The sequence below is a fragment of the Pseudophryne corroboree genome, chromosome 4, assembly GCF_028390025.1.
Source record: "Pseudophryne corroboree isolate aPseCor3 chromosome 4, aPseCor3.hap2, whole genome shotgun sequence".
In the NCBI taxonomy this organism is placed as follows: Eukaryota; Metazoa; Chordata; class Amphibia; order Anura; family Myobatrachidae; genus Pseudophryne; species Pseudophryne corroboree.
The window spans coordinates 461,778,886-461,795,807 of record NC_086447.1 but is presented as its reverse complement, the minus strand read 5'-3'; the positions used below and the strand labels follow the sequence as shown (position 1 = coordinate 461,795,807).

Below are 16,922 nucleotides of genomic sequence, written 5' to 3'. Positions count from 1 at the left end.
TGTCGTGGACACCCACGAGTGGGAATAGTCCATGTTAGTCAGCATGCCGACTGTAGGGCTTTTGATCGATCGGGATCCCGGCATCCACATAGTGACCGCCGTGATCCCGAGCGCCAGTCACATGACCGTATCTCCTGTGGGAGATCCGTGGCTGATCCTGCATCATGCAGTGCTGACGCCGTGGATTTATCTGAGGAAAATATTACAGCTGAGGGTCCAGGTACCGGGGGTTCTGTACCACTCAGTCAGTCTGCAGCACCTGTGACACACCAAGACCCACCTTGGGCTGCTTTTTCTAATTTACTAACTACGCTCGCTAGTAACGAGACTTACGCCCCCTGTGGGACCTCCTGTGCCATTACAGCCACATATTGTTCCTGAGTTAATCCGCCATGGGTGGATACTTTGTCTACTCAGTTACAGCAATTAAATCAGTCTTTGGTTAAACAAAAGCCTAACCTTCGTCCTCCTAGGACCAAGGTGTCATCTAAGCGGGCCATTTCTTCCTCACAATCCACTCATGTTTCGGATATTTCATCCGATGAAGATGGGGTGTATACTGACCCACCAGACACTGATGCAGATGCTTCTGATGAGGAATCTACAACGCAGGTTGATGTTCCTGACCTATTGGAGGCTATCAAACTGATTCTTCAGATTGAGGATGAAACTGATCCTCCAGATACGTTTAAGAACCTGATAAGTCAGAAGGTTACTAAATTAGTTTTGCCACATCGTGACCATTTGGTTGACATACGTCAGGAATCCTGGGAGTCTCCAGGGAAGAAATTCTCCCTGTTTAAAAAGATGCTAGCTCGTTATCCCCTCTCTGCAGAGTTAAGTAAGAATTGGGAAGCACCACCACCGGTGGACTCGCATGTTGCTCGCCTTGTGGTGTCTTCTACTCTGCCTGTCACTACCATCACCTCTCAAGGAACTGACAGATAAGCGTGTGGAGGATTGCTTAAGGTCTATTTACACTCTTGCGGGTGCTGTACATAGACCCACTATAGCTACTTCTTGGGCTGCAAAAGGTATTGAAGCCTGGGTTCAAGCTGTTGAGGCAGAGCTACCTCTGAATTGTTCTGATAATGCCAGACAGTCTCTTTCATATATTACCACAGCCTCTCATTACAATCAGGAGGCGGCCTCGGATGCAGGTGTTCTGGCGGCCAAAGCGTCTACTACGTCCATTCTGGCTCGCTGAATTCTGTGGTTGCAGTCCTGGTCAGTGGACCTGGACTTTAAAAAGACCTTGGATGTGATCCCTTTTAAGGGAAACATCCTATTCGGGGAAGATTTGAACAAGATTGTTGCTGATTTAGCGTCTGCTAAAACTGCATGTCTACCAAGTACTAATCCTTCGGCTCTGAAGGCTAAGAGTACCACTCTTCGTTCCTTTCGACCTCCAAGTAAAGCAAAGGGTCAGGCGTACCCGAAATAGGCTTGCACTTCCAAAACCTCTAAGCCCAAGTCTAAACGTTCTTGGGCTGTCCGTCAGCCTGCTTCCAAACCAGACAAGCCTGCTGCATGATACCAGGGTGGGAGGCCAACTTCTGCTGTTCACCCAGGTATGGTTACAGACCACTTCGGACGCCTGAGTAAGGGAAGTCATCACTCGCGGTTACGCCATCTCTTTCAGGACATGTCCCCCTCACAGGTTTTGCTCGACTGTTATCTCTTCGGATCCGTTAAAAGCTAAAACTCTACGTTTGGTGGTGCAATCCCTCCTGGACACAAGAGTGATAGTGCCAGTGCCTCTGTCTCAGAGGGGCAGGGGGTACTATTCAACGCTGTTCCTAGTACCGAAGCCGAATGGCTCCTCCCGACCCATTCTCAACCTTAAATCTTTGAACAAATTTGTGAAGGTATCCAAATTCCGTATGGGAACTCTTCGTTCTATTTTTCTGGCTTTGGAGCCCAAGGATTTATTTAGTATCCCTGGACATACAGGATTCTTACCTACACATACCTATTGCCGTATCGCATCAGCAGTATCTACGGTTTGCTATTGACGACCTACATTATCAATTCCAAGCCTTGCCCTTTGGACTGACTACAGCTCATCGGATCTTCACTAAGGTCATGGCAGTCATGACGGCCATTCTCCGTCGGGAAGGTATCAGGATCCTGCCGTATCTGGACGACTTGTTGATCCTGGCGAACTCCCCAGAGGTTCTCGCCCGTCATCTGCAACTGACGGTCCAATTCCTACGAGCACACGGATGGCTCATCAATTGGAAGAATTCCTCACTGGTCCCTGCTCAGAGCATGGTGCACCTGGGGGCATTACTGGACACACACAACCAACGTTTGTTCTTGTCTCCAGAGAAGGTCCTGAAGCTTCAGGACAGGATAAGATGCTTCCTTTCTCGCCCACGAGTGTCGATACTCTGCGATGCAAGTACTAGGCCTCATGGTGTCTGCTTTCGACATGGTAGAGTACGCTCAATTTCACTCTCGCCCTCTGCAGGTGCTAATCCTTGCCAGGTGGGACAGCCTGCATCACCGGGTCAGATCTCACATGATCTCCTTGACTCCGGAGGTTCGTCTTTCACTGAGCTGGTGGCTGCAGGACCAACATTTGAGCAGGGGTCGTCCCTTCTGGATCTCCAACTGGGTCCTCATAACGACGGATGCCAGTCTGCGGGGTTGGGGGGCGGTGTTGGAGCAACACACTCTTCAGGATCGGTGGACCAGGGAGGAATCTCTCCTCCCAATAAATATTCTGGATTTGCAGGTAGTGTTCAGTGCTCTGAAACTTGCCCTGCCTCTGGTACAGAACAGGCCTATTCAAGTACAGTCGGACAAAGCCACCACGGTGGCGTACATAAATCATCAGGGCAGCACGCGAAGCCGCATGGCATTGATGGAAGTGTCAAAGATTCTTCAATGGGCGGAATGCCATCTGCCAGCCATATCGGCGTTGTTCATTCCGGGGGTCCTCAACTTGGAAGCGGACTTCCTCAGTCGTCAGGACGTACACGCCGGAGAGTGGAGCCTTCATCCGGAGGGCTTTCAATTCCTAGTGGACAAGTGGGGCCTACCAGATGTAGACCTGATGGCGTCTCGAGACAATCACAAGGTTCCGGTCTTCGGAGCAAGGACAAGGGATCCTCAAGCAGCGCTTGCAATTCTGTTGAACTTTCGGCTGCCGTACGTGTTCTCTCCGGTGTCACTGCTGCCCAGGGTAATAAGCAAGTTCAAGCAAGAAGGAGGAATACTACTCCTAATCGCTCCAGCGTGGCCCAGACGGCATTGGTTCTCAGACCTGCAGGGTCTCTCGATAGAGCGTCCTCTTCTACTTCCTCAACGCCCAGACCACCTCGTTCAGGGCCCTTGTGTCTACCAAGATCTGGCCCGACTTGCTTTGACGGCGTGGCTCTTGAAGCTTCACTCCTGACGGCCAAAGGATTTTCTGAGGCGGTCATTCAACCTATGTTGAAAGCCCGTAAGCCAGCTTTGGCTCGGATTTATTATAGGGTCTGGAATTCTTAATTCACCTGGTGTGCGGCTAAGAATTATGATGCATACAAGTTCAGTACTGCCAAACTTTTGGCTTTTCTGCAACAGAGAAAGATTGCGTCTCTTCCTGACGTTCACACTTTCACTCAGGGTGTTTTACGGATTCAACCTCCCTATGTCCCTCCTGTAGCTACATGGGATCTGTCTGTCTGTTCTGAATGCCCTACAAGAGTCTCTATTTGAACCTCTTGTGTCTGTGGACCAACCACTTAACTGACGATTTTTCCTTTCAAAAGCGTTAACAACATTGTTTTGTTTTGTTTATTTATTTATTTATTTATTTATTTAATAAAATTAAAAAAGTATTTTTTCAAATATTTAAACATTATATTATGCACATCTGCAGAACGGATCTCCTCGACAAAAACGGGGGAACAGGGTGGGACGGCGCAGTTGCATGAAATCTGACCATGCTAGTTAAGTGGTTTTAAATGGCTTAAGGTCTTATTTTTGCTGACTATTGCCTCTGCTCGATGGGTTTCAGACTTGCCTTATCCTGTCGGTCACCCTTTCTGATTTTTCACAGTGACCATGCGGTTCTTAGAACTCGCCCTGGTTATCTACCTAAGGTGGTGTCGTCTTTCCACCTTAACCAAGAGATTGTGGTTCCGGCCTTCATCTCTCCTGGTTTGTCCTCCAAAGAGCGGTCTTTGGATGTGGTACGTGCTCTTCGTATCTATGTGGAATTCCAGTGTACCCTGCTGCAGAAAAGGAGATTTATGGTAAGACTTACCATGGTTAAATCTTTCTGCGAGGTACACTGGATTCCACAGGGCGCCTACCCTGACGCACTTAGCTTCTTTGGGTTGGTATGGCATTAGCCTCTGGTACCTTCTCCTGTCGTGAGAATGTGGTTCTATGTGGATAACATCTACCATCTCTTTTACCTGCTACTGCATTGGACTGGTTAACAAAACTGAGCTCCAGTGCCTGGAGGCGGGGATATAGAGGAGGCGGTGCAATGCATCCTGGGAACAGTCAAAGCTTTAGCCTGTTGGTGCCTCGGATCAAGATCCAACTCTGCACCCCCGATGTTATTCCCTGTGGAATCCAGTGTACCTCGCAGAAAGAGATTTAACCATGGTAAGTCTTACCATAAATCTCCTTATGTAGATTATACACACTTTAGTTGTAATATTTCTACATGTCCTAATTGTGGGTTAATGAAGAGTAATTAACCATTTTAGTGTTAAAGTGTAAAATGCTATTATTCTTAGTGTTCACTCTAGGGGACGGGCAGGGCGCCAGTCCGTGAGGGGCACAAGCGCGCGCCAAAAAGGGGCGTGGTCATGCAAATAGGGGGCATGGCCACTTGAACGTAATACAGGTGGGTGGTTCAGCCCACAGACGGGGGCGTGGGCGGCCGGCGGCGTCACTTGGGGGCGTGCCCAGCACCTACGGAGGTGCTGGGCTTCCCCCAAGTTCTCTCACAAGGCATCTTTACATGTTGAGAGGGCAGAAAGCAGGCGGCTGTTTTAGGGCGCCGCAGAAAGGGCAGGGCGGGTTTTGCCCTTAAAAAATCGGGCGGGGCGCAGCGCCCTGCTAAAACAGCCTAGCGTGAACACTAATTCTGAGTACAATCAATGGTTATGTAGGTCATTGCTGCAAGGCATTGACATTTTTCACAAATAACTAAAATTCAATATTATAGGGGAAAAAACAAAAGATGTACTGTGTATCTAGAAAAGACAATTTTGTTGGATTTAGAAAATGAAATCTTTTTAAGTCTTACACCCTATCGTACAGTTTAGTTAAATGCAATGTTGGTGTGCACCCGTAGTGGTGCTTTTTAAAATAAGCTATGTTGGGCTACCATAAGTATTGGCAATGTGCACAGCCACACATTGCATCAGATCATTGCATTTAATTGAACTGTCACATATTTGTCTTTCTACAGACAACCCTCTTGTCTGTTATATTGAACTCAGTTTAGAGTGCTTATTGGCTTTGATTTTGCTACTGATTTCCAGCAAAATAGAAATCTGATTTATTGGACTATTGTTTACATAATGTGTTATACTGTGTAGGTTTTTAGGCTATTCAAAGCATATGGAAGACACTGTATCTCATCCCTATGAGGAAATGGAAGCACTACTTCCCTCCAAAATCGTAGAAGAGCTACATGGTTTGAGCTTATATATTGGAAGTCTTAGTGAAATACTAAGCAGCGTTCTTGGAGCCTTCTCCATTCAACATTATGGCAAGGTCTGTCTGAGTTTACTTTTTGTGCATGTACCGTAAAAAATGACCGTATTGGTTAAGTGTTGCATTGATGTTTGCAAGTATTTTAAGAATTATACAATTGCCACTTTCATCCATATCATTGGCAGGAGGAGGTAGTGTTCCTGCTAGCTTCTTTCATGGAGCACTGCGCCCTGCCCCTTTCCTAACAGCCCAAATGCGCCCTGCCCATTTGTCTGCTGTTTTCCTGGGGACTGACTTAAGGTCTGCCACACTTTTCACAGCGCTGCTACTCCCCCAGTGCGCTGACACCCTGTTATCACTGCCGTGCTGACAGCCTGCTGTCTCAGCGCACCCCCCTGCTCTGTCGCACTGCTGTGCAGACTATAGGACGCTGGCTAGATCTGGTGAGGACAGGAGGGCCGGGTATCACTGCCCCGCCCGAGGCAAACCCAGCCCTCCTGGGTGTATGAAACTATAAAACGAGACCCTTCTGGTGGCCATTTTTACAGCAGCTCCGCAGTGTGTGGGGGGGATCTGCACTCTCAGTGCACCCCCTCATGTATCCTGGGCTAAAGAACCATTACCCACTGGAGCTATAGGCAATTTATTGCTGCCAGAATAAGCTGTTTCTCCTATATAGAACTCCTGGTGCCCCTTTAGCTTTAATCTTGCAGCACACAATCTACTCTATAATAGGCTTTTTGTGACACATGTCCTTATCACAATGCATTTTTATAGCATAAATGGGCTGTAGGATTAAAGTAAAGGTCTCACAGGTTATTTTATATACAGGTATCTTAAATGGACTGGTAAAGTAAAGATGTTGCAATAATTTTTATATAGCATAAATGTACTGCCATATAATACTAAATAAACCATCTTGTGACCCCTTCGCATCAAACTGGCAGTACATTTATGCTATATAAACCATCTTGTGACCCCTTTGCATCAAACCGACAGTACATTTATGATAAAAATGCTGTCAGTTTAAAGCTAAGGTGCCACAAGATGGTTTATATAGCATAGATGTGCTGCCAGTTTGAAGCTAAGGTGTCACAAGATGGTTTTATGTACAGTGGTGATTTTTACCTATGTTTTAAGCATTATGTACAAATGTTTGCCCCCCCCCCATCGAAAAATGTGTCCTCCTCGGTGGTCAGCACCCTGCTCTAAAAGAATAATGAACACTAAGGAGGGAACACCTTGTCAGGAGAGCACTAGACAGTAAGGTGGCTAAGGAGGCTATCGTGCTTTGCTGATCTCTGCTTATGATGTTATCCTTTTGGGAATTTATTCCAGGTGTGCTTCCTGTTGGACAAGTTCACCAGAGTAGGCACTAACCATTTTCAATGAGCAAGGAACAGCTCCTTTCTTTCTATCAATATCCATTCTGGTAATGCCATGGTTTTAAAAATCATAAAGTGTACACCAATAGTGTACTGGCATTGAGAGAGAGAGAGTAACACACTCATGTGGTATCTGGAACAAAACATTTCAACCATGGCAGGATTTAAACTGGAAACATTGGAAGTAGGCTTTCTCGTTCCAGGGAATTAATCCCCAATACGGAGATTTATCATGAGCTGGTAGACTATTGGCATTTCTGCTGGATGCCATGTAGATTCTTTGAAGCTTTCATCTGATTTACTTTTCTCCAGTAGTTCTGCTTCCTCATCTCCTCACAAAGGTGAAAAGACCCAGATATTTATGGTACAGAAACATTCTAAGTATAGCACGGGACCCACTATGGAGTGTGCCTTGAAGACCCAGTGGGCGATATCTCATTAATTGCAATCAAATTGCAACTAGTTCTGTGGATCGTTGCCGCTAGATATAAGCTGCCTTGGTGAAGTACTGTATGTATTTCCGTGGTTTGATCCCGATATACTGTAAGGAACACCGCAAGAAAATGGTCTCTTTCCTGGAATGCAGACTTTCTTACAGGCAGTGATGCTTGTGCAGTCTTCTTACATCTATTCTCTGAATTTCAGCTTGGTGCTGACTGTTTTGAGTATAAATTCATTATCAGGAATATTACCTTCTTGTTACTGATCTACTTGGCAAATAGAGCTGCCGCTTTCTGAACCTAGTAGGATGCATTCCACCAGATAGGTTGCACGGCACAAAGACTCTGATAAACAGTTGTGCAGGATATCCACTTGGTCTTTGACACGGGATGCAGTCAGTTTACCAGCTGTTAGGATCCTGGCGTTCCTGAGACCAACGCTGGAATCCTGACACCTGCCCGTACTTCCCACTCGGTTGGTGGGTCCACGTCACCAACCGATTACGAATAGAACCTGTGGCACCTGATGCGCAGCGAGCCCCCGAGGGTACTCGCTGTCTCGCCGCTGGTATTCCGGCAGATAGGATACCGCTGTCAAGGTACTGATAGCCGGCATCCCATCTGCCGGGATATTGTATGTATCCCCTTTGGCACACACCTTTACCAAACTTAACAGGTGTAAAAATAAATAAATAAAAAGATGCTATGCACAGCAACGGTTTTGGTGTTTCCATTTCTCATATTTCATTTCATCAGATGATGTGGCCCCTTAGCTGTCGTGTGATTACAACACAAAATCAACCTGAACTACAGAAATACCATGTACTTGTAAATATGGTGGATGGGTGAGTGCACTTGCACGATCTCCACCATTCTGGCACCTACTTATTGTACTTGTTGCTCACCCTACTTAGAAGAGGTGTGCTCCAAATATGAATACCTTCTTATAGAAAGTCTGGAGATGCCCAGATAGTCCCCATTATTATGTCATTATCAATAAAAATCTTCCTATGCACACACTGATAAAAATGTCAGTAGTCTAGATCCAGGTACCTGATGGCTTTCGCTGTGGATGCTATGACTGTTCTGTGGGGTTTCATCTGTCGTCTCTTTTTCCCCAGTTCCCGATGTTGCCTTGGGTACTAAGGTGGATCAAGGATCAACTGGTGACAGTAATCCTAGTGGCTGCAGACTAGCCGTGGAGGTTGTGGTACGGGTCCCGTGTGTCAGTGTCCACACCTGCTACTACATAATCCATTTCTAAATTAGACCATCCTCTGATTGAACAGCCTGGCTTTTGAACAAAGAGGGTAATTCAGAGTTGATCGTAGATGTGCTAAATTTAGCACATCTACGATCATTTACTCTGACATGCGGGGGAACGCCCGGCACGGGGCTAGTCCGCCCCGCATGTCAGGCCCTACCCCCCTGCACAAGTACAAAAGCATCGCACAGCGCTCTGGCAGGGAGCTACTTGTCGCATCCTGGGTTGCAGCGGCAGCGTGTGATGTCACGCAGCTGCCACTGTCCGCCCCCCCCGCGACCCGGGTACTCCTGCATTGCCTGGACCGCGGTCTTAAAATGGCGGCCAAACGATGCCGGCCCGCGCTGCGAACGCGACAGGCAGAGGCGATCGCTGGGCTGAGATGCCGATCTCATCTTTGGCATGCACATGCGCACTGCTGCGCATGCGCAGTTCGGACCTGATCGGTCGCTGTGCGAAAACGCACAGCAGTGATCAGGTTTGAATTAGCCCCAAAGCTTTAAAAAGGCTAAAGGTTTTTCCCTCTCGGTAGTCAATACTATGTTGCTGGCTTGACAACTGGTTTCATAACACAGTTACCAAAAACAAGTGTATGGGAAATCTGCATCTTGTGATGTGAACAGAAAAGAGTTCCTACCTCCCAACTATCGCCTTTCTTGTTTCTTGGCCTTCCATCAGGGGGTTTGGTGGTCAGTTAAGGTACAATTTTTGGGCATGTCAATTTATTTCCAGTGGTGTATGGCCTTTTTTTCATCCGGTATATCATGCCCAATCTCCTTTCTAAAGTGATCCCTATTATTGCGCCCATAGTAATCAGGATTAGTTGTGTAAAGGGTTGGGCGTCTCGCTACTCCGGAGGTAGCAACCTGAAATGATGCTACGCCCGTCAGCAGAAACAGTACGGGTGTGGAAGGGGGTGGAAAGAATTGAATACCGCCCAATGAGTGATAAATGACCAGCCAAGCAGTTCCTAATTGTCATTTTGACATGACAGTTCGGAAGACATGGCAGTTAGGAAGCTGATTGGCTGATCATTTATCACTCTTTATCTGTCTTCACTTTTGAGTTCTTAATCTGGTCCTCTTCACTCTCAAGCAGGCTCCATTTGAGCCTTTGTGTACAGTTCATTACTTGGAAGCTGGTCTTCCTTATGGCCTTTGCTTCAGCTTGGCGTTTTTCCCAGTTGGGGCCTTTGTCTTGCAAGCCATCTTTTCTCATATTTTGTGACGATAGAGCAGTTGTCCGTATGGTTCCTATGTTCCAGCCGAAAGTTGTTTCAACTTTCCACTTAACATGGAAAATGTCTTTCCAGTTTTTCCTCTCGACAACTTCCCGAGACCAGGATAGTCTGGCTCTGCTAGACGTAGTTACAGCTCCGTAGATTTCCTTGAACAAGACTTCTGTCCATTGCGCCGATTCTCTGCTTTCCCTTTACAATGCACAGGAACATGGTTGGTCAGCTACAAAGCATTCCATTTTCATGTTCTTGCCTGCAGCGACGCACGCTTTGGGCACAGAGTTCTTCGGTCAGGCAGCCTGAGTGTTCCCTCCTCTGAGGGCTTCTGTTGAATATCCCATGGTCTGGTGTTCCCCAGCCTTGCTATAAACACATAATATAATGCAATAAATGCGGATAACCTGTATTCAGGGCTCTACAACATGACAGGATAATCACCCTTACTTTCTAAAGTCTTTCAAGACAGAATGCTGCAATCCATTGCAATCATTCAATGGCAATCAAATGCTGGTCATAAAAGTCCTCTTGTACAGATGGAGTGGTAAATTAGTCCATGCTTTAGCCACAGTTACAAGGATTACTGACACTATTTACCAAAGCTGTGGTTCTATCTTAATGGTACTGCATCAGATAAAGCAGGTGGTGGTGACCATACCTGTTATCTTATCGCGGGTACTGGCATTGACTATTAAACCGTAAGACCCCCATCTGTAAAAGATGGTGTCCCTGTGTATACTTTTTTAGTGTTCCTTTATAGCCCTCTTGGGTACAAATATCTCCTCTGAGCCTGCCATTCTGTAATGGCAATGACACCTCAGCATGTTGATGTCTTGCTGCCATGATGTTATGTATAATATTGCAGGGTGATCTTCTTGCTAGATACAAAAGAATACACAATCTGTATCCTCTTAACTGACGATTTTTCCCTTCAAAAGCGTTAACAACATTGTTTTTTAAAATTATTTTATTTAATAAAGTTGAAAAAGTATTTTTGTTAAATATTTAAACATTATATTATGCACATCTGCAGAACGGATCTCCTCCTCAAAAACGGGGGGACAGGGTGGGACGGCGCAGTTGCATGAAATCTGACCATGCCAGTGAAGTGGTTAATTCTGTGATTATAGTGAGTGAACTATGTGGTGGTGATTGTGATAAAATTGATGGTATGGTACATATCGGGCTACACAATAAGATATTCATTTAAAAATTTATATGGGCTTCCTTTTGCCATATGCAAGGTTTCTGAACAATATCCAGCTGCCCACTGTTCCATATATATGTACGTGTAACCCATGCTCGATATAAGTCACCGATAAGTGTTTTTTTATTTTTTTATTCTCTTCCTCTATTGTACGTAAATATATTCCAGGTCTTTCCAGCATCCTGGCATTTGCTTCATCTTCACTTAGATGTTCATTGGTCCATCTTAGAAATCCTGCAGATTCTAGGAGAGAAATTACAAGGTAACTATTTGGTTAAATATTACTTTATTTCTTCTTTGGGATTTATAGGGCTCCACAGGTTAGAAAATCGGGGTTGTAGGTGGTGGATGAGAGTCCGGGCACCAAACAGTTAGGCTTTCCGGCTTCCCAGAATGTTTGCCTCCTCTCCTCTATAACCCTCCTCCATGCTCAGGCAGGTCAGTTTTTTGTTGGTGCCAGCTGGAAGCTTGGTTGCACCTTTACAGGCGGCTACTATAGCAGCCCTATACTTTCAATTTTTATTTTTATTTAAACCTTGTCAGCGCTGTAAGTCTGCAGACTTCAGCACTACAGCTCCATCAACCCCCGCTGGTGCCAAAACTCCCGCACGGCCAATGCCAAGACAGATACCTGCAGCAGGGGCCACACACCCCGTCTAGTGTGGGGACCCCAGGACTGCATGGCTGGCATATGGGGGTACGTAAAAAGGTCCCATCTCAAAGGATCTGCATTTAAATAGCTGTCCGCCACGTGGCTTCCACTAGACCACCAGGGCATCTAAGGTTTTAGTGTATACACTAAATTTATAAAGGCCTTTAGTACCTGGAGTGGAAGACAAGCAAGGGGAGACGGCATTAAACCTGTAGCCCCTCCCCTAGGTTTGGATGTTAGTCTACTGCAGATTTCCCGCTCTTCAGCTGTAAACAACACTCTCTCCTTCCCTCAGAGACCAGGGCAGCCATCTTCAGCATGAAGCAAGCAAGGTCTCCTGGAATGCTTGGTTCAGTCTCCCTGTAAAAACGTCTCCAAGGAGCCAGGTTTTTACAGGCACTTATTGTATATCCTACCAGCTTTCAAAAACAGGCTGAGTAGTTAATTCAAGTGCTCATTGCATTTATATTATTGTGTATTTATCTGCATTGTATGTGACTTGTGCTTGTTCTGCTGTATGATTTTTTTTTTTGTGTATGTATAATGTATGTATGTGTGTATATATATATATATATATATTTATATGTGTGTGTGTGTGTGTGTGTGTATATATATATATATATATATATATATATATATACACAGTTACTGTTGCCATAAAAGTGTCTGAGTCGACACACAAATTTTGCAGTTATGTCTAACAATGCAAAGGTCGTGAATAGTCAGAAACCCCATTATTGCTTTCGTGTAAAATGTGCTGTCTGGGGTTACCTGCACAGTGTTGTAGTACAAGATGGACATTTGTTAAATGTTATATATTTCCTGGTCAGTTAACTACTCCTGTACCTACACAGGAACCTACTTGAGCTTCCTTTACACAGTTATTGGGTACCCTGGTGGACAGACATACACTAGCCATGGGTCTCCCAGTACCAGCCCCAGATAAAAATCCACCCTGGGTGGAAACTCTGGCGAGTTCAGTTCCAAGTCTGGCACAGACATCTATAGCTTTTCAAAAGATGGTGCCAGGGAACAAACAGCAATTTAGTTTAACTAGAAATACTACATCTTCCTCTCAGTCCACTATTATATCTGACTCAAACGTGTCATCGGAGGATGAAGGTTAAGAGAATACTCTCTCTGTCACGGATTCATGTGTAGCAGAGGAGGAGGCTTCTATTACAGTAGATGTACCACCATTAATAGATGCAATTAAACAGATCCTTCAGTTATCTGAAGATGAACCTGCTGCAGTTGCTAGCAAAACTGATGTATTTAAACTACAGAAAATTATCAGATCAGAATTTCTACATTCTGACCATTTGATGGAAAATAGACAGGAACCTTGGAATACCCCTGGTAAAAAGTTTCCTGTCTAAACTACTCTCATCTCACTATTCTATCCCTTTGGAGGATAGTGCGAGGTGAGCGACTGCTCCTTCAGTGGATTCTCATATCACACGTTTGGTAAATCCTCTACTTCACCTATCATGACCATTTTATTGTTAAAGAACCCACAGATAGACGCATTGAAAATTGCCTCAAGTCTATCTTTTCAGTGACGGGTGCTGTAAATAGGCCTACAATAGCAGCCTTATGGGCAGCAAAAGCTATTAAATCTTGGTGGCAGGCAATAGAGAAAGAATTGCCTCTAGTTATCAGAAAAGTGCAGAATATATTTGGATTGTATCAAAACAGCGACTTCTTACATTTGGGAAGCACTATCTGATGCTGGTGTCTTGGCAGCTAAAGCGTCGACAACCTCAGTGCTTGCAAGACACATTATTTGGTTACGCTCTTGGAAAGCTGATTTAGACTCCAAGAAAACTCTGGAAGTACTACCCTTTACGGGAAATAGTGGCATCCTTAGCAGCTGCCAAAACAGCTTTTCTGACTTCAGCTTCTACACCGCAGCCTAAGAGCTCAAATTTTTGTACCTTTCACCCTCAAAGAAAAGCGAAAGTGTTGCCTAGACATTCAAATGCCTTAAAGTCTACTAATCCCAAGACTAAGCAGCCATGGGAAGCAAGACAACCCCCAGCAAAATCTGATAAACCCACAGCCTGATGGAACCAGTCTCCCCCTGGGGGACCTTGGTGTGGGTGGCTGACTTCACTTCGCACAAGTCTGTATCAAGACCACTTCAGACGCTTGGGTGCAAGAGGTAGTGTCTTTCTGCTGCTGCGCATACTGAGCAGTATGTCGTCCATATAAGGAAGTATCCTGATTCCCTGACTCGGGATACTTCCTTATCTGGATGACATACTGCTCACAGGAGGTATTGCACAACAAATTAAAAACAATGGGGCAGATGTATTAACCTGGAGAAGGCATAAGGTAGTGATAAACCAGTGATAAGTGCAAGGTGAAAAAGGCACCAGCCAATCCGCTCCAATATGTAAATTAACGGTTAGGATCTGATTGGCTGGTGCCTTTATCACCTTACACTTATCACTGGTTTATTACTTCCTTATGCCTTCTCCAGGTTAATACATCTGCCCCAATGATAGCCTTCCGACGAAGTCACGGTTGGCTTATCAATTGAAAAAAGTCCTCACTCATACCGTCCCAAAGGATGGTACATCTGGGAGCCTTTGCAGACTCTCAATGGACTGTTTCTTCCAACGAACAAAATATCGAAACTAAGAGACAAAATACAGCAGCTCCTTCACCATCCTTAGGTGTCAATTCTCGGCCATGCAAGTCCTCGGCCTGATGGTATTTACATTCAACGTGGTAGAATTTGCCCAATTTCACTCTCGCCCTTTACAAAGGTTGATTCTAGCCAAATGGAATGGCCAGCCTCATCAGATCAAACAGCAGATAATAACTCTGACTCCAGAGGTTCGCCTATCATTTAACTTGGTGACTTCACAGCAGTCCACTAGATAGGAGGTTGCACCTTCTGGATACCGAATTGGGTGCTTCTCACTACAGATGCCTGCCTTTGCAGTTGAGGAGCTGTAACTGAGCAACACTCGTTTCAAGGGAGATGGAGCCTAGCAGAATCTTACCAATCAGTGTACTGGAAATGAGGGCAGTATACAAAACATTGACACTGGCATGCAGCATTCTCCAAGGCAGGCCTATGCAAATTCAATCTGACAATGCCACAACAGTCGCATAATACTATATCAATCACCAAGGCGGCACTCACAGCTAAAGGGCAATGCAAGAGATAGTAAAGATACTAAAGTGGGCTGAATGTCATCTTCCGGCCATATCAGCAGTGTTCAATCCAGGCCTTCTCAACTAGAAAGCAGACTTCCTTAGTCGTCAGGATGTGCACACGGCCAAATGTTCCATTTACTAGTGGACAGGTGGGTCGGCCAGACATGGATCTGATGGCATCATGTCACAACCACAAGGTCCCAGCATACGGATCCAGGTCACAGGATCCGCAAGCAGCATTCGTGGATGCTCTAGCAGTACAATGGACCTTTCATCTACCATACATATTTCCCACAATATCCCTTCTGTAAAGGGTAATAAGGAGATTTAAACAAGAAGGAGGAAACCTCATTCTGATAGCCCCAGCGTGGCCCAGACGGCACTGGTTCTCCGACCTACAGAGTCTTTCAGTAATGCAACCACTTCAACTTCCTCAGCGACAGGACCTTTTATTTCAAGGGCCATGTCTACATTCAGACCTGAACGGTCTGTCTTTGACAGAGTGGCTCTTGAATCATCCATTTTAAGAGCAAAAGGATTTTCAACCTCTGTAATTCAAACGATGCTTAAGGCATGCAAGCCTGCTTCAGCACGTATATATTACAGAATATAGCATACCTATTTCACATGGTGCGCTTCTAAGTGCTACAATACAACTATATTTAAAGTATCAAGAATACTGGCTTTTCTTCAAAGAAGATTGAATCTATGTTTACGCCTTGCTTCTCTGAAAGTACACATTTCTGCCCTATCAGTATGGTTTCAGAGAAAAATTGCTACACTACCGGATATATGTACTTTTTTTTAAGGGGTCATACGTGTACAACGTCCATGGGCATAATTCAGATCTGATCGCAGTAGCAAATTTATTAGCTAATGGGCAAAACCATGTGCACTGCATGGGGAGACAGATATAACATGTGCAAAGAGAGTTAGATTTGGATGTGGTGTGTTCAAACTTATATCTACATTGCAGTGTAAAAATAAAGCAGCCAGTATTTACCCTGGACAGAAACAGAATAACCCACCAGCAGTGCACGTGGTTTTGCCCATTAGTTAACAAATTTGCTGCTGCGATCAGATCTAAATTAGTCCCCATATGTAGCCTCTGTAGCTCCATGGGATCTCTCTGTAGTATCGGAGGCATTTCAAGAGACCCCTTTTGAACACTTAGGGTCAGTGGACCACAAATGGTTGATGGCTAAGACATTATTTTTGCTGGCTATTGCTTCTGCCAGGAGGGTGTAATCCTGTCATCCACTTTTCATGATTTTTCATCAAGACAGGGCTGTTCTACAGACTAAAGTGGTCTGTAGGTTTCACCTTAATCAGGAAATTATAGTCCCGTCATTTGTCTCACCAGATCTTTCGGCAACAAAAGAATGATCTTTGGATGTAGTACGTATCTACATAGCCCGAACCAGTTCGATCAGAAGATCCAACTCTATTCATACATTATGGATTTCATAAGAGTGGCTAGCCAGCTAACAAACAGATGCTGGCCAGATTGGTTAGAATGGTTATTGCACAAGCATTCAATCAAACTGATTTGCCTGTCCAAATGTCAATTTCTGCCCATTCTACTAGATCTGTAGTTTCCTCATGGGCAATTATGTAAAGCCGCTACATGGTCTTCCATTCAAACGTTTCTAAAATTCTACTCATTTGATACCTTAGCATCCCAGGTTGCTTCCTTTGGACTGTGGACGCATGATTCTGTTATCCTTTCAGGCGCTTCCCCTTTCTTAAAAATATTGCTTTAGGACACCTCCGATGTTCTCCATGTGGAACCCTATGCACCCACCTTGAAACACCTGGCCTCTCTGGGTTTTTGTGGCATTATTCACTGGCTCCTTTCTCCTGTCTGCGAGAATGTGTTCTTATGTGTACAATACCTTT

General features: G+C 45.1%; 1 protein-coding gene across 2 annotated transcripts in view; it reads left to right on the top strand.

The window, feature by feature from the left end:
- Positions 1-16,922, top strand: part of MMS22L (MMS22 like, DNA repair protein) — a 457,009-nt gene that overhangs the window by 88,510 nt on the left and 351,577 nt on the right. For both annotated transcript variants that reach the window (XM_063917017.1, XM_063917018.1), the window contains 2 exons: positions 5,553-5,730; positions 11,369-11,462. In XM_063917017.1, coding sequence (XP_063773087.1) covers positions 5,553-5,730; positions 11,369-11,462 — 272 coding nt within the window. The remainder of the gene's footprint in view (positions 1-5,552; positions 5,731-11,368; positions 11,463-16,922) is intronic.